This window comes from Strigops habroptila, chromosome 4 (assembly GCF_004027225.2).
Source record: "Strigops habroptila isolate Jane chromosome 4, bStrHab1.2.pri, whole genome shotgun sequence".
NCBI classification, from domain to species: domain Eukaryota; kingdom Metazoa; phylum Chordata; class Aves; order Psittaciformes; family Psittacidae; genus Strigops; species Strigops habroptila.
Window position 1 is genome coordinate 924,152 of NC_046358.1, and position 21,689 is coordinate 945,840.

Consider the following 21,689-nt stretch of genomic DNA (forward strand, 5'->3'; position numbering starts at 1 on the left):
GGCAGCTGTCTCCAGAGGGGATGGTCTGGTTCCTCTGTGGCCCCGAGAACAACGTCATAGCACTGGACAAATTATTGCTGTACCAGGACATGACCCAACCGCTCTCACACTACTTCATCAACTCATCCCACAACACATATTTGACAGGTATGGACAGTTGCAGAGGCTGCCTCAGCTCCCACATGTGTGTACCACCACTGGGATGGAGGGATGATACTGACAGTTAGTTGGGCAGCCCTGAAGTTTGGAGGGCTGAGGGCTGTAATGCGCTCTGAGGGGCTTGGCACTTAAATGCTATGTAAGAAGAAACGTCACCCTATCAAAACCCCTTGTCACTGTGCCCCATAGACGTGCTGAAGGGCAGCAGAGGTTTCTGTTGCTCCTGTTGATGCAGAAGCTGTTGCAGGTGAGTAGCTGATGCTGAGCCTCCCTCCTGCAGCGGGTCAGTTCTCTGGCATCTCCTCGCCTGAAATGTACCGGCAGACGCTGCTGAGCGGCTGCCGCTGCGTGGAGCTGGACTGCTGGAAGGGCCGCCCCCCGGAGGAGGAGCCCATCATCACCCACGGCTTCACCATGACAACCGAGATCCTCTTCAAGGTATGGAAAGAGTTTGCTCCATCGATGCTTCCCCTGCTCGGGTTTGGACTGATCTCTGTTTGAGGAGGCTGCTGAGGGAACTGTCAAATGGGTTGGCTGAGGGCAAAGATGTTTGGGAGGAAAAGACTGATGGCAAGCTGACAAGTGAATGAAAGATGAACAAACATGCAATAGGTTGGAGTGTGTGTAAGTTTTTGGTGTGGGAGGACTAGAAGAGAGGTTGCTGGATGAAGATGAATGAATGAATGAGAGAAAGGCAGGCAGGTAGTAGTGATGGAGTAGATGTGCCTACATACACAGGGCTGTGCAGTGAGGTGAGGTATGGGCAAGAAGGTGCATTATGGATACATCAGAGAAACAAGAAAGAAACCAAGTGGTGGTTTAGAAAACAGTTGGTTAAAATGAGTTTATTTCTACCTGGTGAGCAGCAGTTTCTGTGGCTTAGAGCCCCTCGTGGTGGTGCTTTGCAGGAATACCTTTCAGGTACTTCCTCATTACAGGAGTGTGTGGAATGTGCTCAGTGGAGCAGCTGGGCAGGTGGCTTCCCTCAGGATCCAGCTCCCAGGCTTCAGAAGCACAGCGCAAAGCCTGCTTCTCCCTTGGAAACACAGAGCATCTAACACAGAACTTACAAACAGCTTGCAGGTTATAAAGCAGTGCATCACACTGGTTTTCCCTGCACTCCTTTCCTCAGCAGCTGCCAACAGGCAGAGGCAATTCACATTCTTTTTAAAGCTGTTTATTCTTGTTCCATTTCTTCCCCCAATTACTAAAATATTTATGTGGGGAAAAAAACCCAAACCCAACCTTAAGATCCGAGCTATTGTCACACTCCCTGTCAGTAATCCCCCACATCCTGTAGTAGCACTGCTGCTCTTTGCACAGCAGCTCGCTGCAGGTAGGAGACATAATGGCAGCTGGAGGTGCTGTAATTGCAGAGTTCTGCTGCAGTGTGCGACTGTACCTCCAGGAAATGAGAACCTGTTAACTCAGCATGTGCCCAGGGATTAGTTTTACATAACATGGGGATCATTCCCCCCACCTCCTCTTTTCTGCTGTTGCTTCTGGCCTTTTAGTAGCTTTTTCTGTAGCTTCTCCTCCTCTGAACCTTGCAGGGTTCTGTGACAGGGTCCAAGTGGTCCATGGAGCAGCTGTGGCAGTGCTAAGACTCCCTCAGTGCTAAGATCAACCAGGATTTGGGGGGAGCAGGGGACTATAATTGCAAAGGAGCAAATGGCACTTTTCACCGTGTCAGTTGGGCAGCAGCAGGAAAGAAAATAGTGGAAAGTTTGTGGCAGTTTAACAGGGAACATGTGGTTATTTTTTCTTACACCATTAATGCTGAGAAGGTTTCCATGGTGTTTGCGTTTGGAGCATCAGCACTGCTGGGTATGAACATCCCAGTTTTCTCTCTGCTAGACAGAAGGATTTTATAAGTGGGTGATATGATAGAAAATGGGGCAGGTTCAGAGGTAAGTTTAAACAGGGTTTGAAGCATTTTGGTCTGGGGCTGCATACACCTTTATCAATTCAAAGTGCATGTGGCAGTGGCTTGTCACTCTAGCAAGATGCTTTCGCATTTGTTTCTGTGTACATTGAACTATAAACTCATATTCCTACCTCTTCAGCTTCATTTTCTATGCAAACTGCTGAGTTCAGCTCATGTTGTATCCTCTGGAACTGGAATCCAGGCGGGTATGAAAAAGACACTTCTCACCCTCTTACTAGGAGTTTAGTTACCTTAAAGAGAAGCTGCTGACAGTGATCAGTTTGGAGTCTGTTCAGTGGGAGCTCAGCTGCATGTCTCTGTTACTAACCAGTGCTCATCTTGTCTCTGCCCGTTGCCTCTCATTTAGGATGCCATCGAGGCCATTGCAGAAAGTGCTTTTAAAACATCTCTCTACCCTGTCATCCTGTCCTTTGAGAACCACGTGGACTCGTGAGTATCTAGTGACTGGGAGAATTGTGTTCTTGTTGTCCAGAGCAGAAGGTGTGCAGGCAAGAGCTGCTGGGTTTGTGAGTCCCTGGGATCTGAAGCACCAGTTGAAATTTCTGAAGCAACTGGAGGTGGGTCAGAGCTGAAAGATGAGCCAGAAGCTGTAGAGCCAGAGTGACCACAGTTGTGCAGCCTTTTAGCTTGGGACAGCAGAGTATGGACAAATGGGAGTCAGCCTGGGCAGGGACTTCAAGGGCTGCATAGCTGTCTGAGTGAGGGCAAGAGATGGTTTTCTGGGTAGAGTACATGGGTCTCGGGATGGTTGTTTGTGTTAAGCTCTGGATTTGGGCATCTGTTTTCCTGGTCACTCCTGCTTGTTCTCTTTGTTCACTAGGCCCAAGCAGCAGGCGAAGATGGCTGAGTACTGCAGAACCATATTTGGGGATATGCTGCTGACAGAGCCACTGGAGAAATTCCCAGTAAGTGAAGCTGGGGAAGGAGGTTTAGTGGAGAAGTCTTTCTGAGTCAGTCAGTCACTCCTGGTGCTGGGAGAGTGGGCAATGACAGTGAAAGAGAAGATGATGCCATGGACAAATAAGCCTGGTTCATAGGGATGAGCAACACAGTAAATGGATGGAAGACCTCTGTTCTGGGTTCAGCTATAGCAGTCATTTTTCTCCTTTTTAGTAGCTGGTGCAGTGCTGTGTTTTTTAACTTTCAGCCTGGGAACAACGCTGATAACACTGATGTTTTTAGTTGTTGCTGGGCTCAAACCACGACAACCTCTCAGTCACAGAGGTTTTCCTAAGCACTTGCTGGCTCTGCTCTCATTTAACTCTCTGTGACTTCAGAGACTTGGGAAACTGGGCTCTAGGTGGCCAAGTTGCACCAAGTGTATTTCTGTACATGGTACTGGTTCAGATCTCTGCCAGCACTTGCTTTGGAAAGAAACAGGAACAAGGGCTTAGCAGCATTTCAGGCTCTTCCTACCAATGCTTCTCACTTCCTACTTCCACCCTGGAAATATTCCCTTGCAGGCACAGACAGGCAGGTCAGTGACACACACAGCTTTGTGCTCAGAATAGCTGAGTCCTCATCTGCTTGACCCTGGTTGTCAGCTTACTTGTACAACATGTATTTTTGTGGACATGGTGACATCTTTCGTGCTCCCTGTGCCCATTGCTGCTCCAGCTGCCTTGTGAACGCTCATGGATTTACAAATAACAGGCAGTGCCTGTGTTTTAAAGCACTGAGATCAAAAGAATTACTGAAAAGGAGCAGTGAGCAAAGCAGCAGTTGCCACTGGCCAGACCCACGTCCTCGTCCAGGCAATAGGGAGAAACAGGAGAGAAGCAGGTCAGGGTATTGGCTGACCTATTACTAGGCCTGTTGCTGTCTGTAGAGGGAGTGTGTGTCTGGAAGCACAGCCTGGGTCACACGTCCTTGTCTTGAGCCACCTCCTCTGGGATCATTTTCAGATCTGCTGCAGGCAGAGGGTTTAAATATGGCCTGAGTGCTGATCCAGGGCTGAGGCTCTGGGATAATGAGAGAAGTAGGTGGCACATGAAAGCCAGAGGTGTGTGGATGCTTCAGGCCATGTGCATGGGGTTTTTTAGCTGTGATGCAGGATAGGTGGCTGGGAAGAGTCTGGGGTGTGCAGGCAGCAAATGTGAGAGGTGCAAAATGCTGCTCTGAAATAAAAGGTGAAGTCTTAAACCAAATCTGCATATAGTGGGGTGGATGGAGAAATTAAAGTATACAGTGAGTGGCAGATGTGTCTGTGCACCAGTAAATGGCCATAGGAATGGTACTGGGACAGGAAAGATGAGTGTTTGAACTCTTTGTGATGAAAGTTGATCTGTTGCAGCTGAAGCCAGGAGTTCCTCTGCCAAGTCCTAAGGATCTCTTAGGGAAAATCTTGATTAAGAACAAAAAGAACCAATCTGTATCTGGGAAGAGGCAGAACTCTTTGAAGAAAGGGAGGAATGTGGAACCAGAAATCATTGAGCTGCCAACCCCTGTGGATGCTGAAGATACTGGTATGTCTGAAGGGGACTAGTACAGCTAGATGAGCAAGTCTGGCCCACTGGAGACCTTCCAAATCACCAAGACTAGCTTGAGGCAAGCCAGTGCTAGTCATTAATTCAGTTATCACAAGAAGCAGCATGAGCTTGGAAGAGAAATTAAATCCTCAGAATATTTTCAAACACTGCATTCCAACCAAAATAGACAACCCACTTGTGCCCTGCTCATCAGTCAGCTCTTCTGCCTCCTCTGAGCCATATGGCTCCGTGAGTAATTCATTGATACCCACTGCTTTGATGGAAGGGAAGCAGCTTTTACTGCTTGTAGCTCTCTGATAACCACAAATTCACCATGGCCTAGTTCTTCACCATGAGGTTCTTGAAGGTTTATAGAACCTTCAGCCCCACTCTCCTCCCTTCCTCAAGCCTGTCACCTCTTGGGCTCAGGGTACTTGTGGTAGAACAGGGAATTTTCAGTCCCTGTCGTGGTAGGAGCACATGAAGTCCATGATTCTTCCACTTATTGCTCCTGGTGACTTGACTGTGAGGGTTTGCAGGCCAGCAGTCTGCAGAGTCTTGTCTCAGCGTGCTACCCATGGGTGCTACTGATGTGTGCTGTGTGTGCTTAGTCTGGGCAGGTGATGTGGCTGAAGAGGAACCAGAGGAAGAGGATGAACATCTTGGAAACCTGGATGAAGAGGAAATTAAAAAGATGCAGTCAGATGAGGTACTGTCACTGCTGTGCCTGTCCCTTTTCAGAGTTTTGTTTGGATCTTTTTCTGGCCTCAAGTTTTCTCTAGAGCCTCACCATATCCATAGAATCCCAGAGTGGTTTGGCTTGGAAGGGAGCTTAAAGCTCCTCTATTTCCAACCCCTGCCACGAGCAGGGACACCTTCTACTAGAACAGGTTGCTCCAAGCCCCTGTGTCCAACCTGGCCTTGAACACTGCCAGGGATGGGGCAGCCACAGCTTCTCTGGGCACCCTGTGCCAGCACCTCAGCACCCTCACAGGGAAGAGCTTCTGCCTCAGAGCTCATCTCAATCTCCCCTCTGGCAGGTTAAAGCCGTTCCCCTTGGCCTGTCCCTACAGGCCCTTGTCCAAAGCCCCTCTCCAGGTTTGCTGTAGCCCCTTTAGGCACTGGAGCTGCTCTAAGGTCTCCCCAGAGCTTCCCCCAGGCTGAACCAGCCCAGCTCTCTCAGCTTGTCTTTATAGGAACTGAATAGAGATGAACCCAAAATGTAAAGGAGAATGAACTGTGCTATGATCAATCCTTCATCCATGCAAGAAGACTTTTGCAGAAGAATCTGAATAAGAGAAATTCATTGCAAGCACAAAGAGTGTGGCAGAAGAGTTATTTCTGACTCTGATATTCTGCATCATTTGGAGGTAGTCATTTGCCTTCAGGGTGTTTGGAGAGGCTCAGCCTTAGTCTGATAGAAGTTGTTACTGAAACCTGAAGTGCTGCTGCTGAAGGGGAGGGAGATCAGCATCCCTTGAATAAAAACTCATTTCCGTCTCCCTGGGGCCACTGAGAGAGGAGGGAAAATAACGTCCCTGTTTGTCACACACTTGGTGCTTTGAGAGGCTAAGGAGGTCCTGGGCTTCTCACACACTGCCTGATGCCTCTCAGGATGCCTCAGTCTCAGTTTTTGCCACGCTACTGAAACTCTGTGCTGCTCACAGTGTAACTGCAGGAGCAGGAAGGCAAAGCAACTGGTGCTCTGGTCAGGGCAGCCACTGGAGCTGTCTGTGAAGCCCAGATGGGGTTCGTTTCACCTCCAGGCAAGATCTCTTCATCTGCCTTCTCTGGGATGTTGTTTTCTCCTCAGGGCACTGCTGGTTTGGAAGTGACAGCCTATGAGGAAATGTCCAGCCTAGTCAACTACATCCAGCCCATCAAATTTGACTCCTTTGAAGTCTCTGCCCGTAAGTCAGACTGAATCCTCACAGCATCCAAGTATTTCCATTCCACCAGAAGAGCAGTGCTTGCACATGCTGCTGTTCCACCTGCCTTTGGGACTTGCCTTCACCCATTTTCTGCTGTATTCACTCTCTCCCTCAACATGTGCATGGTCTCAAACACATCCCTTTGCTCTCCTCCCTGTAGTAAGGAATTGGTAAGGAGAAGACAGGGAGATGTCAGATACTGCTCCCAGTTATACAAGTGAGGATGAAAAGGAGCAGCGTAGAGGCCAGTGACATCTCTGGGCTTGCTTTGGTGCTTCTGAGGGCAGGATTGAGCCAGCTTTTCTTAATGTATGTGCCTGGCCTTCCTCTTCTGTGAGGATTGGACACAGAAACATGCAAAACACTGAAAATGCACTTAATTTCTGTGCACAGGATGGGTTCCTCTGAACACTTCCCACATTTGGGTCCAGCTTTGAGTGAGCTGTTTTGATTGATGGAAGAAAGAAAAGGAAAAGGAAAAAAATAGTGGAGTGAAGAAAGGAAAACCTGACAAAATAAAGAGCTTTGAATATTTGGCTTCACTGTAACTCCAAGCAGGAGCTATTCTCTAAATGTCACTGACATCCAGACAGAGATGGGCACAGTGATTGCCAGTTAAGCTTTGGGAGCCCATCCTGTCCTGCCCAACACTGTCACCTTTTATCACCTATTCTTCAATCCCTTTTTAAGGGACCAGGGAAAGGGAAATTCCCTTGATAGAAAATGGTACCTGGTAGAAGGTGGGAGTGAGCAGGATGAGGGCTTCTTAGGTCCATCAATCCCCACACATGGGAAGGGGCTGGGAATGCCTTTCTCCTCAATGCTTTCTGATCTCCTGTTTCCAGAGAAGAACCGGAGTTACGTCATCTCATCCTTCACGGAGCTGAAGGCTTATGATCTACTAACTAAGTTCCCTGTGCAGTTTGTGGAGTATCCTTTCAGCAGCCTTTGTCTAGAGTAGTTGCTGGTGTGGAGTGTGAGAGCTAATCTGAAACTTGGGTAAGGCTGAGGCATCTCAACTGGTTTATGGTTTCAGCACCTGGTAAACTCTTCATCAGGGATATAAAGTGTGCAGGTGGGATCTTCCAGGGTGGCTTGGAACCTGTCCAGAGAGGTTCTTGGCAGGATGCATCCAGCTGTAATGTACCACATGCTTGTCCTTAAGTGGAAAGGGTATGGGAGAGGAGCATGTTGCTGCCAAGGCCTCCCTCACTTCTTGTCTGGAAGGCTCTGAGCATTTGGTAGCAGAACTTGGACACTTTTCATTGTCTGGATACATGAGGTGGCCCCAGGGTGCACACGGAGGGCTCGGGCTTGTTTCCAATTGAGCTTCTGTAGATACAACAAGCGGCAGATGAGCCGGGTTTACCCCAAAGGCACCCGGATGGACTCCTCCAATTATATGCCCCAGATGTTCTGGAACGTCGGCTGTCAGATGGTGGCACTCAACTTCCAGACCATGGGTGAGTGTCACATTGTCCCCCAGCCCCTCAGGGGGTGATGCTCTGTGCTCGTGTTCACTGGCTCTTCCTTTGCTGCTCTTGCCATGTGTGTGTTTATTCCATGTGCCTTCTCCCAGAGTGGTGCCCATCTTTGAGTCCTTCTCCCACAGACCAAAAGCACTTTTCTAGGCCCAGCACAAACCTGGTTTTCACACTTGTGCATACACACAGATAGGGATTTGCTGTCACCCAGTGCTGGGTACCATCTCTGGCTGTCCTGTAACAGTGTCAGATTAAATACTGTGCACAAATCCAGCAGAAGCTCCCGCTTCCCTGAGCTGCTTCCTCTTTTGCCAAGCAGAGGCAGAGCTCCATCTGGCTCAGGGCTGGCCTCTCTATGCTGTTGTTTCCAGTATTTTGACCTGAGCAGGGAAGAAGGGCCTTTCCTTGCTGCACAACCAGCATGAGAAGAGAAAAAAACCTCCAGAGAAAGCTATCCTTTACCCCTCTTCCTTCCTCAGAGGAGTGTCTAAGTATAGAGAGAGTAGGAGGTTAGCTGTAGGGTCAGTAGGAGAAAAAAAGAAGCAACTTTAAAAGAATTAACTTTAAAAGGGTGAGAGATTGGTTATGAAGAGGGTATTGTATTGAAGACAGGACAGAAACCATCAGACAGTGTTCTCAGGAGAAGTGGCAGAGGAGAAGATGGACTGAGAGGAGGCCCAGAATGAGCAGGGGAAGGAGCAGACGGGCTGAGACAACTGTTTACTTCACACCAAAAATAGTGGGTACTTCAGAGGAGGCTTTAATTTAGTTCTGCCCAGGACTCCTCTTGCAGTCGTAAGCAAAGTACTCACCTTCCTTACAGCAGCTGCTGTAATATCTTTCCCTGTAGGGTGCTGAGAGGCTTTAATTAGTTTCTGGAATGGCTTTGGGAGCCTTTGGCTCGCAGGGGCTGTAACAGCATCCTTCAGCTCGCTCGTAGTGCACAAACACCTGAGGAGGTCCCCCAGAAATGCTTCTCACTGTGTTCCTCTGTGTCTCAGATGTCCCCATGCAGCAGAACATGGCTCTGTTTGAGTTCAATGGCCAGTGTGGGTATCTGCTCAAGCACGAGTTCATGCGGCGGCCAGACAAGCTGTTTGACCCCTTCTCCGTGGACCGCATTGACGTGGTGGTGGCCAGTACCCTCTCAGTCACGGCAAGTACAGACCATGGGCTGCTCCTGCCCCGCAGCCGGTTCCTGGCACCACGAGCACAACTGGCATCTCCGTCCCCACTATTTATTACCCAGTAGGGTTCTTAGTGGCAAATGAACCTGGGCAGTCCTGTGGGAGAGTGTTTCCATGGCAACCCCCAGGCTTTTCACTGCTTCAAATTAATCATAATCGCATGAAAATGGAAAATTAGCATCTGCTCCACAGCAGAAGCCAAAGCTGAGATGATGGGAGGGAGGAGGAAGTGCTGAAGCAAGAAACATGGGTGGAGGTAAAAGAAAAGCCTGTTGTGGATTGGAAGCTGCCGCAGGAAAGGTGTTTTGGGGTGGGAGGGTGACCCTGGGGTGCAGGTGTGGGTGAGCTCTTCTGTTCTGTTCTCTTCAGCAGCTGCTCATTGGGTTTCTGCTCGTTGTAGATACTCTCTGGTCAGTTCCTCTCTGACCGTAGCGTGAAGACATATGTGGAAGTGGAGCTCTTTGGGTTGCCAAGGGACACAAAGCGCAAATACAGAACCAAACTGACCTCCACGGCCAACTCCATTAACCCTGTGTGGAAAGAGGAGGCTTTTGTTTTCGAAAAGGTAACAACAGTTGATAGGAATTTAGACAGAGAATCCCTAAAGATCCTGTTGGACACAAGTGCTGCCTCTTGAGACGTCAGTGACAACAAGAGGGACAAGCTTCTGGTCCCGGCTTTAGATACACAAGGCATTAGGTGTTGCTTCCTCACATAATATCCAAACAACAGTATCCAAACCAACTCCCCATCACTATTTCCCTGAACAGAGAAGGGGTTAACTGGGAACATTCCTGGAACTCACAGGCACCAAAAGTCTCCTGTTTGTGGAGCACTTCAGGCTGAGTTGACTGATCGAGCACCAGGAGCTGAATGTCTGTGGTTAAACTGTAAATGGGAAACAGCCAAACTGGAGAAGTGATGGGACCAGCGGGAGGTTCTCAGTGGTGCCAGGATGTGGAAAACTGCTCTGTTGGTCCACAAGAATTCCATGGTCACTAATCCAGCTACAGGGCATGGGGAGGTTAAGCCAAAGGTGATATTAATGTTTGGCCCTTCTGCACTAAGTCCCAAAGGCAAAACACGTGTTACAGGATTCATCTCTGTCGAGCACACTGAAATAGCTGAAATTGCAGCAGATATTTGCAGCCTGTTGAGATGTGGTAGATAAATATTATCCTCATTTCAGGAAACACTTTTCAGGCTTCAGTTCTGGCAGAATAATCTTTAGTTTATGTTATGGCAGAATGAGGGAGGAGGGAGACAGGAGCCCTTATGGCAAAGTTTCCATGTTTGCCAAATTAGCCTTCTGAGTTCATTCCCTTCCCTGGTGAATTGCTTCCTGGAAGCTGAGGTTTGGAGGGTTTGTTGTCCTGTTTTTCTTTAGGTGAACTGCCCTCCTGTGATCCTGAGCAGCCTCTCCTCTGGGAAGCCCGTGTTTTGTGGAGTTTGGGGTTGTTTAGTCTGGAGAAGAGAAGGCTCAGGGGGAACCTTCTCGCTCTCTGCAACTGCCTGACAGGAGGAGGGAGCCAGGAGGGGGCTGGTCTCTGCTCCCAAGGAACAAGGGATGGGACAAGAGAAAACGGCCTCAAGCTGCACCAGGGCAGGGTTAGATGGAGCTGAGGAACAATTCCTTCCCCAGAGGGTGCTCAGGCATTGGAACAGGCTGCCCAGGGCAGGGCTGGAGTCACCGGCCCTGCAAGTGCTCACACTCCGTGTAGCCGAGGCCTCAGTGCCATGGGGTAGTGGTGGCCTTGGCAGTGCTGGGGAATGGTTGGACTTGATGAGCTTGAAGGGCTTTTCCAAACTGATTGATTGTATGATTCTAATTTTTGAGAATTCACTTATGTCTGTGATAAACTGTAGCCTGGATGGATGGCATTAGTTTGCTGGAAGGAGGAGAGAGTAAGGTTCGACTTAGTGAAGCTAATGTGCTGTTCTAGGTGGAGGTGAGGACACTGGTGTCTTCCTCTATCTTTTCCTTAGATCATGATGCCTGAGTTGGCGTCTCTCAAAATTGTGGCCTGGGAGGAAGGAGGGAAGTTCATCGGTCACCGTGTCATTCCTGTCATTGCAGTGCACTCAGGTAAGTTTTGTGGGAATTCCTTCCACTTTTGTGCCCTCAAGACCCATCCATTGGAGGCTGAAAAGAAGCTATAGACACCTTTTCCTATCTAACATTTCAGGTTAGATCTAAGGCAGAAGCTCTTCCCTGTGAGGGTGCTGAGGCGCTGGCACAGGGTGCCCAGAGAAGCTGTGGCTGCCCCATCCCTGGCAGTGTTCAAGGCCAGGTTGGACACAGGGGCTTGGAGCAACCTGCTCTAGTGGAAGGTGTCCCTGCCCGTGGCAGGGGGTTGGGACTGGAGGAGCTTAAGGTCCCTTCCAACCCAAACCAGGCTGGGATTCTATGATCTGCATATTTTGCTACTTAATTTCCATTCCTGTAGGCAGTGGAGCCTTCATATTCATCCTGTTACAACCTTGGCTTAATTCCATAATCTATTCACCATGCCCTCCTGGTTTTCTTCTGGAGCACCCAGCCAAGCAGGGATGTGTCAGCTCACCTCTTCTGCTCTCTGTTCTCAGGCTATCACCACATCTGTCTCCGCAGTGAGAGCAATATGCCCCTCACCATGCCCTCCCTGTTCGTGTACCTGGAGATCAAGGACTACGTTCCTGATGCTTGGGCAGGTAGAATGCACACCAGGGGGGGCTCTGGTTTTGGCCAAACTGGGATCCAGAAGCCCTTTTCCAGCCTGGGGGGTGCTTTCCTGCTGCACCCTTAATTCCTTGTCAGGATAGGCCTTGAGCTCCTGCCAGCATCCTGTCACACCCTTGCTTTCATCAGAAGCACATGGATGCTTGTGCTGTATCCGTGACTGGTTCCCATATGGACTGAGGCACACGTGCCTGGTGTGCAGTGCAGGTGTAAGGGGCTCGGGGTCAGTCTTTTTACTGCTTCTATTGAGAGGCAGGGAGAGGTTTCTGTGAGTACAGAGGTGACAACTATCAGGGACTGACAAGAACAGGGGTTTAGGGAGCACAGGAGCATTCTTTTTCCCTGTTTGAAGGGCAGGAGGTTCTTCCTCACACTGAGATTCAGGGCTCTTCCTTTAAAAAGGGGATGGTCAGTGGGAGGTGAATCAGGAAAAAGACCAACTGGAGGTGCTGGCAGCAAAAGTGTAACAGTCATGAACAAAGCCATGCAGAATGTAACAGAAGTTCTTGTGAATACTGGTCATGTTTAGTCTCTCTTCCCCTGTGTTCATACAAATGAACCTTATTCATGGAGGAAAGCCTGTGAAATTATGGGTTTAACACATACTCCTAAAACAGACCAGGTTTATACAGCACTGGACTGGAATTGGAGCAGGGAGCTGTGCAGCTTAGGAAAGTCTTAGCCTGGCTTTGGAGTTTGGGAGCAGTGTGCTCTTTTCAGCTTCATGGAGCTGCCCTGAACATCAGTTGTGAGCTGTCACCTCAGAATGGGACTGAGCTGAAGACACTCCCCTCCCTTGTTCCAAATAGAGAATACAAAATATCCCTCCTCCTCCATTACGTGTCCTAGGCCAGAAGGGAACCAGAAGGCAAAGACAATCAGAGGACAGTGAGTTGTGTGATAATCCAAGTAATGATTTCCTCCTTGTTTCTAGATCTGACTGTTGCTCTCTCCAACCCCATTAAGTTCTTCAATCTGCAAGACAAGAGATCAGTAAAGCTGAAAGATGGCTCAGTGGAGGTGAGTTTTACCAAGTTCTGTCATTGACTCTAAAACACGTTCCATGGATTCAGCCTGAAATAACTGAGCTTTGATTTTCTCTGATCTTTGTTTTAGAGGCTGGACACGCAGAGGAACTCATCTGCTGAAACAAACGGGATGCCAGACTCCAGTGGGAAACTCAGCACGCCTCATTCCAACGGGCCTGCAGGTAAAGCTGTGGGTGTGGGTGAGCTGAAAGTAGAAGGGAAGCTCTACTCCCTGCCATATTCCCTACCATACCCTTAGATTGCCTCATTCTCTTGTGTGTTACAGTACTTGACAGCTCATTGGTATTTCTTCCATATGTATCAAGGGATTAGGGTCCTTTCAAATAAGTTGGTATCAAAACAAAACAGTTTTCTCCACTTTCAGGCCAGAACATCCTTCTCACCTAATCAAACAGCCTTATATGTGCCAAATCCTCACCAGCAATGTTCAGCTAATACACAGCAAATGCCCTTTTTTCTGGCAAGGCAGAGAATCCTGTTCTCTTTCTGCTGTGCCTGTTAACACAGTTCCCAAGCACTTAATCATCTCAGCAGCTTAATTAATGCCTTTGTAGTCACACCAACATCCTACATGTGGCCCGTGTTCTTGGTGAGCTCTTACACTGTCTGTTTTCAACCTGAAGATCACAGATAAACAGGAGCTTCTTTTGTCATTCCAGGAGCAGCAGCGTTTGCCAAGGACGAGAATGTGGTGGAGGTGCTGCAGATTGCAGGTAACTGCTCGTGCTGTTCACGTGGACTGAGGCCCTGCCACGCATCTTGTGTTCCCTCTCTGCCCAGTGTCTGACTGGGATAAGATAGAGATGAAGCCTGTTTGCAGATTAAACCAGACCTGCCCCATCCCTGCCTGTGGCAGCCAGCCCTGCACACATGCCACAGGAACCTTCATACCTGGGGAGCCCTTTCCCTGCCCCGTTTGACAACTGCCACAGTGTGTGGTGAGCTGAGGCTGGGATGGAGCTCACAGCACGTCTCAGGGAGACAGAGGCTTGGAGTTGCTCTGGTACGTGCCTTGGGCAAGCTGGGCCACTGCCACCTGCACAGGAAGGTCAGAAGAGCTTTGGGCTGCTCCAGCTTTAGCCCTTGCAGGCACTGGCTGCAGTCACACTGCAGCAAGTCAGCTTTATAGCAGGGGAGGAGGCTGGAGCTGACACACGAGCTTTACTGAAGGACTGACTAAAGCAGAGGTGATGTGGCCACAGGGAGCCCTCAGCACACATGCACCCTCTGTAATAAGTATCATTCACCCACTTTTCTGTGTGTTAATGCAGTGTGATACAAACCAATACAAACCACTCATAACCAGTGTGCCCAGTTGTGCCACAACTCTGAACTGAAGGCACGAGAGTAAACTGCTGCACTCAGGGTATGTTTCATGTAACTGTTATGTAAAGTTTTGTTCTTAACAGTTATTCCTAAAGAGCAACATTCCCCAGGACAGGCTGTGATTACTGGAGCTCGGGTAAGAGGCATCACAAGCTGTGGAGGCACAGAGGGCTCTGCTTTGGGAGCAGACTTCTTGATGCAGGCACTTGCATTTCAGCAGTACACTTCCCTCTCCTCAGAGCAGCTCCTGTGCAGGAGCTTATCCAGCCCAGCACTGAGCTGCAGACACAACCCCCACGTGCTGTTCAGTTTTACACCTTCCAAGCAAAAAGAATCTCTTGAGCAGCCAACTCCCTGTGGCCTTTCTGCCCCAGATAAGCTCATCTGCCTGACGTGCTGCTGCCAGATAACACGTTCCCCACCAGTTCCAGGCATCTTCCCCCTCACTTTCCTTCACCTCAAAAGCCCTTTCGTTTATTCCTCACAACTGCAGACATGTGACATGAAAATGGGATGAAAGTACCTGTCATTAACTCAGTTCTGCAGAAAAATCAGTCATGAAATAACAAAGCTCTTCCCTTATCATTAGAGCTGCCGCTGGCTTAACAGTTGTGCTAGCTTAGGGATACTTGGAATTGTGGGAAAGGCTGCAAGGCATGAGGCCGACAGAGTGGCACATCCCCACCAAGGTGTTCCTCTGGCCAAAAGGCAGCAGTTTTTGTGGCCACCCCCAAGCCACACATCCCCCAGGTGGTGACCTGAGCTCAATGTGATGCTGACGAGAGGGAGGGGAAGCTGGGTGAAGGCAATGCTGGCAGAGCCTGGCTCACCCCATCCCAGCAGGTACAGAAACGCTGCGGGAGAGAAAACAGGCTCTTTACTTTGTGTTTTAGAGCCAGAGACAGCCAGCCTCACCGAACTGCAGCAGATGAAGCTCTTCCTGAAGCTGCTGAAGAAGCAGGAGAAGGAGCTGAAGGAGCTGGAGAGGAAAGGAAGTAAAAGGAGGGAGGAGCTGCTGCAGAAATACTCTGTGCTCTTCTCAGAGTCCGTCTGCTATGGAGGCAAGAAAAGGGTGGTGCACAATAGGAAAACCCTGAAGAAGAGGTAAGGGCCTGGCCTGCAGAGGGGTCCCCAAGAGGAACAGGGGTTCCCCTTCTCTAAGAGAGGCATGGGCTGGTGCAGGTATCCACACGTCCCAGGGTGCTCCCCTGTGGGGTGGGCAGGAAGCTCAGGATTGTACCAGCAGCTCTGGAAGCAGCACAGCCGCTGTATCTGTTCTGCAGGAGTTTGACTACAGGTGACGTTGGTACATGTGCAAATCCTGTAGACATGGCAGAGAGTGTTGACAGCCGAGTTCTGGAGCTGAGGGAGAGGCTGGAGATGGACCTCGTGCTCCTGGGGGAGGAACACCACGAGGGCATCCGAAGGAAGAAGGAGCAGCACGCCACAGAGGTAAGGACGAGTGGCAGCAGGAAATGTAGCCCGGGAGAGCCCCTGCCTGAAAACCAAGTTCTTCACTAAACCATGAGCTTGGCAATGTGGCCACAGGGCAGGAAACACCCCTCAGAGCAGCCATCAGGTCTGTGTGAGGTGATGGAGGATGGAGGTGGTGGTGCTTATTTGTAAGAAGCTATAAAAATCCAGCACAAACACTTTTATAGGTCTGCAATTGGAAAGGAATTGAGGACTGCCCTGGGGCACATCAGGCTCCATCTGCTTAAACTCTCCTGGTAGCTCAGCTTGGCTTTAACGTGGCATTTACTGGCTTCATACACCCCAGGTGCCACCTCCAGGAGCAGGGGTACATGGGGCTGTACCAGCTTCTCACAGCCCCCTGCTTGATGCTGTACCCCCAGAGCTTGGGTGACACCTGGGTGTATGTTGGAGCCCTGCAGGTTCACCAGGGGCAACCATCAGAGCGCTACAGACACACTGTGGGGACAGCCACGCTCACCACTGTCACTCAGCCAGGACGGATGACACAGAGCAGCCCCAGCAGTACCTTTGGTGCTAGTAAGATGAAAGCCTTGTGAGGGACCGTACTTGTAGGACCACCCCTCAGCACCAGCAGCAGGGCTGGATCTCCTTCCTCTTGAAAGCTGGAAAGTGTTTTGGTGTTTGACTTAGTAGAGTCAAAGTAAGTGTCCATGTAAGGTGTCACCAGTGAGTCCTGCAAGTGCATCAGTGCCTCCCACAACCTCAGACTTCTAACCTTCAGCACACGCCAGCAAGAGACACAGTAATGCTGGGAGACAAAGTGCAGTCCATGAGATGGTGGTGACACATAGGGTATACACCATCTGTTCCCATGAAAGGGGCATGATCCAGGATTTGGAGGCCTTTTCCTATCAGGATTTTCCAGAGCAGTTTGCATCACATGTCTGAAATCTCAGATTCCCTGGTGCACTTTGACTTGACAAGCACCTTGCAAGCTGTCTGCAAGACTGGCTGCTCCAGCCTAAACCAACCCTCAGGGGAAAACAAAACCTGCCTCTTGAGAAGTAACTTACCTGGAAATCAGGCTCATCACCAGAGAGAAGCTGAAGGAATAAAACATTCTTGTCTCACAACTGTCAAAGACTGTGAGATATAGTGAGCAAGGCTATGAAAAGGAAATCACAGCCTGAGTTGTCACAGTGCAGCAGGCAGGGCAGCAGCCAGGGGTTCCCTCTGAGGCAGCAGTGCAGGGCTGACCACACCGACACTGACCTGCCAGGAGCTTCCTCAGGACTTGGTTTCCACAAGGCCCAAGGCCCATCCTCTTGCTGCAGCCCCTGTGGTTTAGAAGGTAACTGCTGTTTCCCTCCTACCCCCAAGTGCAGTGAATCCTGTGCTGCCTCATGCACAGAGAGCTGGGAAGCTGTCCATGGGGATAGCCTGGAGTGCGTGACACGGCTCACGGAGCTGTGGTGGAACCCATGTGCAGGTCTGAACCCACCATTGTGGTGCACGGGTTTGCACAAAGCCTCAGGGACGAGCTGCCCTGGCCCTGAGTGCAGGGAGGGCTAAAGCTGAGCTGGTGGGATTAGATCTGGATGCTGTGTTGTGTCCCTGCTTGGTGCGTTTGGTTTTGATCTTGTTTTCATGCCTTGACCAGCAAGTCACCAAGATAATAGAGCTGGCCCGAGAGAAGCAGACAGCAGAGCTGAAGGCACTGAAGGAGACATCAGAAAGGTAAGGTTAGGATTTGAGTAAGAAAGTGCTAATGGATGGCTCTGGTCTGGGGTTGCATTTTCTGCTACATCTCAAAGCACTGGACTACAGCCAGGGAGTGAATACGGGGGAAGAGAAACGTTTCTTGACATGGGTTAGTGGTGGCCTTGGCAGTGCTGGGGTGAAGGTTGGGCTTGATGAGCTTAAAGGTCTTTTCCAACCCAGTTCATTCTGTGATTCTACTTTGGTGAGAAGTGGAGGCAGAGGGATGTGACACAGGGTGTCACAGTTACACAGTGGCAAGAAGACAGCTCTTCTCTTGTCGTCTCCAGACTGGTGGTCCTGCCACCAGGCACCAAACAGGACACCAGAGTTCAAGCTGCAGGAAGGAGCCTTGACTGACTAATTCGGGAAGATGAGAAGTAAGGCTGCTGGGCACGGGGTGTTGTCTCTGCTGCAGTCAGTGCATCGCATATAATCCCTTCCAGGCACTTATGAGTTCAGGCTCCTGAGTAAATTGAGCATCTTGGCTTCAGTACTTCAATAAACTGGCAGAATCAACTCACCAGTCTCTAGGCAGGCATTTATCCATTTGTTCTTGTAATAACTTTGTCCTGAAGCTAAATCCTCACTCATTCCTCCTGCCCATTAAATCCTCTCTCAGCCTTTAGCTGCTAACTCAGGCAAAACTTCCTCTTTTCAGGTCCCCCACCAAGACAGACTCTTGCTCAGCTATCAGCACATTCAGACAAGAGTAGGAGAAACAGGTCGAGTAGCTGGTTAATGGTTTGCTCACAATACAATGTCCCTTAGTCCAGTCACAGCTCCAGCTGGCTGAGAGGAGCTCCAGCAGGATCTAAAGGTCTTGAGCAACAGGCAATAAAATGGCAGTTAAATTCAGAATGAATAAATAATGAAGATAATAATGTGAATGGAAAAAGCCACCCATAGCTCAGTGGTACATGGGGTGAGCCGCTGTCACCCAGGGAAGATCTTGAGCTTTGAAAGAGCAAGAAGGGGGTGGCAAAGAGCAGTGAGGAGGAATTTCTGCACAAAAAGCAGTGCAGTGGGGCTCAGTCCAGGGAGCAGATGCTTGAGGGGGATGTGCCACAAGTGTGTAAAACCGTGACTGGTATGGAGAAGAAGAATAGGGAAGTGGTTACTCACTGGTTCTCATAAGACAAGAAATGTGGGCCCATAGTGGGGTTCTCCCTGGGAGTGGACTTCAGCCACACAGCAGTGAAGTTCAGTTCTTTGCCTCTTGGAGCAAGGAGCTTTGGAATCCAAAAGGAAAACTGAACTCCAGGGTGTGGGAGACATTGATGGGAGAGAAATGCACAGAGGCTGGAGGAGAGATGGGAAACTGGGAGGGTGGAAGAGGGAAAAATGTTTGTGGTTTCTGCTTTGCAAGTCACATCCCACAGTTTATGCACCCTTCTTCTTGCTTCAAGTGGTCGCTTTAGCTCTGCTAAACACGGAGTTCTTTCATTCTGTTTAATTTAGCAGTGTAAGTCCTTTCAGCAAGTTTCTTGCTGCTTCCAAGGAACCCAATGTAAGGATACAGTACAAACTAACTCCGTAACATATCTTCTCCTGTCCCTTTGTCTGCAGCACACTCACTGAGACTTTGCTTTTCTGGACGCTAAAGCACCCCAGAGCGCACATGGTGGGGCTGCCTTGGTCTCAGGGTTTGTACCCAGGCCTCCTCTCTTCTCTCCACAGCAATATTAAGGACATTAAGAAGAGGCTGGAGGCAAGGAGAGTGGAGCGAATCCAGACCATGATGCGGAACACCAGTGACAAGGCAGCTCAGGAGAGGTACTGGGGTAGCTGTTACCGGGCCTTGGCTGTGCAGGGCACACACATAATGCACTGTTACAAATACTACACCCTGCTACTGAGCCTGGGTAGTCAAGTACTGAGCAGTATGAACCAGCTGTATCAGCTTCACCTGCTCTAGGGTACAGAAGAGGGTACAGCACCTCCTGTGCTTCCTGCTCATAGCAAGGTCCTTTTGCTGTCTGTTAACTGGAAAATAGCATTTTGCACCCAATTACTTATGTCTCAGTCAGGTTTGAACTGAAGGTGTTATTTACCTGTGTTAAATTACAGCAACCTCTCAGTGTGGGAGGAGGCTGAGTGTAACTCACCTGTGCTGGGTGGGCAGGAGCAGCCCTGGCCTCGTCTATGGCACTTTATCAGGATTGATAAACAGGTTTTATGTAAAGATAACAGATGGATTATTGGGTTTTATACATTTCATTTCTTTAAAGGTTGAAGAAAGAAATCAACAACTCTCACATTCAGGAAGTGGTGCAGACCATCAAGCTGGTGAGTTCTGCCCTGGCTCTCTGCCACAGCCCCCCTGTTCTCTAAGGTAGGGGGCCTCGTGTCCAGCATTAGATCGAGCCTGAGTTCTCTGAAGCATCTAAATCCCATTAAAGTGCTACTGCATTGAGGGCTCCAGGCTGCCAAAGAGCAGCTGAAGGCAGCTCCTTCCCTTACTAAACCACTGCAGGTGCGTGAGGGTTTAGTGAGTCCTCGGGTACAACACAAATAACTCAGAGCCAGCAGTCGTTGTTCAGACCTGGGAAGGGGGGGATGATAGTGTGGCACGTGCTCTAGAAGCCTGTGACTTGCTGCTGTAAAGCTTTTGTTCATAGAAAGTTAAATTTGAGCGTTTTTTATTTGTTCTTTTGAAAGGTGACAGAGAAGACAGCCAGGTACCAGCAGAAACTGGAGGAGAAGCAGGCGGATAACCTGAGGACAATCAAGGAGAAGGAAAGCCAGGTAAAGGCAAAGAGGAAGCTCAGTTAATCCAGCACACTGCAGGGATCAGTCCTCCTGGTGCATCTCTCACACTACACTCATCCCACGCACACTTCACCCACCCCTCAGGATGCTGAGGGAGAGAATGACTGAGGAGGTGGCTCTGCAGGAGCCTGCACTGGTATAAGTCAGAGGTGCTGCACTCCTGCACCAGCATTCAGCTGATCATACAAACCCCCTGCATTCAAAGTGTGATGGAAATGAGTCTTTGAAGAAGACAAGTCTCATCCCTGAGCTCCTCAGGCTCTCACAGCACACAGACACATTCCTGTTCTTCTCAGGTTGATGTGAACAGGCAGCCTCAGCCCATCAGGCTGCATTGCACATCACAATGTAAAGCAGGAATCCTTCCCACTCTCACCTTTAGGGAAGCCAGGGATTGCCTGGGGCTTCAGACAAAGCATTTAGAGCAGGTTGAGACCAACCTGTGAGGCACCAACATCTCACCAACCCATTGGTCTCCCTCAGAGCAGGTTTTTGTACCATTCTCAGCCTTGCATCTGCTCAGCTTCAGTGTTTGGAGAGTAATTTTGAGGTCTCTGTTTGCAGCTACAGCAGGAGGCGCAGGCTGAGTATGAGGAGAAGTTGAAGAGTCTGAATATGGAGGTGCAGGAGATGGTGAAGAACTACGCGAAAGCCGGTTTTCCTGGGGAGCCAGAGACTCCGAAGGAACCAGTTCAGAGTGTTCCTGAGGGAGAACAAGGCTCTACACAACAACAGGAAGAAAAGGTCCCGGTGGGAGAGGTGTCGAGGCTGACAATAGCCTCACCTGAGCCCCCCGGAGCTGAAACAGAGGTCGAGATTGAAGAAAGTGTATTCTGAGAGACACTTCCCATACTTACCGTTCCAGTTCAAGGTTTCTGGAGGTATCTAGAGGAGTTAAAAGTCCAGCTTGACAAACTACTGCTGTCCCTTCCCTCTCTGGGGAGCCCCTGAAGTCCTTCAGGAAAGAGAGTCTTTAACCCAGCCTTAGGAGAGAAAGGGGTGAGACCAGGGTCTAAAAAAGGAGCATCTTCCATCCTCTTGTTAGTATAATCTTTGCCCCTAATTTGAGACACCACCAGACGAGCTGTGTTCCTGACTGGAGCAGCTCTCCCCAAAGCTGTAGGTGTCTTCACCTGAAGTCGCCCCTCAGCTTGTCCTTCAGGTTTGTGTCTTTGCTGGAAAAGTGAGCTCAGTCAGGGCAGACCTGCAGCAGATGGTGGTTGATCTACAAGAACAGTTACACCTGGAAACTGCACTGCTAAATGCATGAAGTGCTGCTAGAAGAAACAAACCCAGCTCAAGTAGGTCTGAGGGACACGATGCTCTGAGCCTGGTCTGGCACCCAAGAACAGGCCACACCTCCCTGCGGTGTCACCATGATACTGGAATTATGGATTGTACATTTCTGACTTATTTATTTTCTAAAACAATAAAACGTTGCATTTCTTAAC

General features: G+C 49.7%; 1 protein-coding gene across 6 annotated transcripts in view; it reads left to right on the plus strand.

The window, feature by feature from the left end:
- PLCB2 (phospholipase C beta 2) overlaps positions 1 to 21,689 on the plus strand; it is a 44,101-nt gene extending 22,412 nt beyond the window's left edge. The window contains exons 10-32 of one of the 6 annotated variants that reach the window (XR_003991052.1): positions 1 to 147; positions 440 to 597; positions 2,454 to 2,536; positions 2,928 to 3,012; positions 4,401 to 4,572; positions 5,187 to 5,284; positions 6,389 to 6,485; positions 7,352 to 7,436; positions 7,845 to 7,969; positions 8,992 to 9,146; positions 9,578 to 9,742; positions 11,164 to 11,263; positions 11,764 to 11,868; positions 12,831 to 12,916; positions 13,013 to 13,106; positions 13,605 to 13,658; positions 15,165 to 15,723; positions 17,369 to 17,445; positions 17,757 to 17,846; positions 19,147 to 19,242; positions 19,698 to 19,755; positions 20,128 to 20,214; positions 20,803 to 21,689. Coding sequence is in view for 4 of the 6 variants with exons in the window: in XM_030483573.2 (XP_030339433.1) it covers positions 1 to 147; positions 440 to 597; positions 2,454 to 2,536; positions 2,928 to 3,012; positions 4,401 to 4,572; positions 5,187 to 5,284; positions 6,389 to 6,485; positions 7,352 to 7,436; positions 7,845 to 7,969; positions 8,992 to 9,146; positions 9,578 to 9,742; positions 11,164 to 11,263; positions 11,764 to 11,868; positions 12,831 to 12,916; positions 13,013 to 13,106; positions 13,605 to 13,658; positions 15,165 to 15,375; positions 15,555 to 15,723; positions 17,369 to 17,445; positions 19,147 to 19,242; positions 19,698 to 19,755; positions 20,128 to 20,214; positions 20,803 to 21,075 (2,780 nt within the window). In the remaining 2 variants the exon portion in view is untranslated. The other 5 variants (XM_030483573.2, XR_003991053.1, XM_030483574.1 and 2 more) reach the window with 5 other exon arrangements.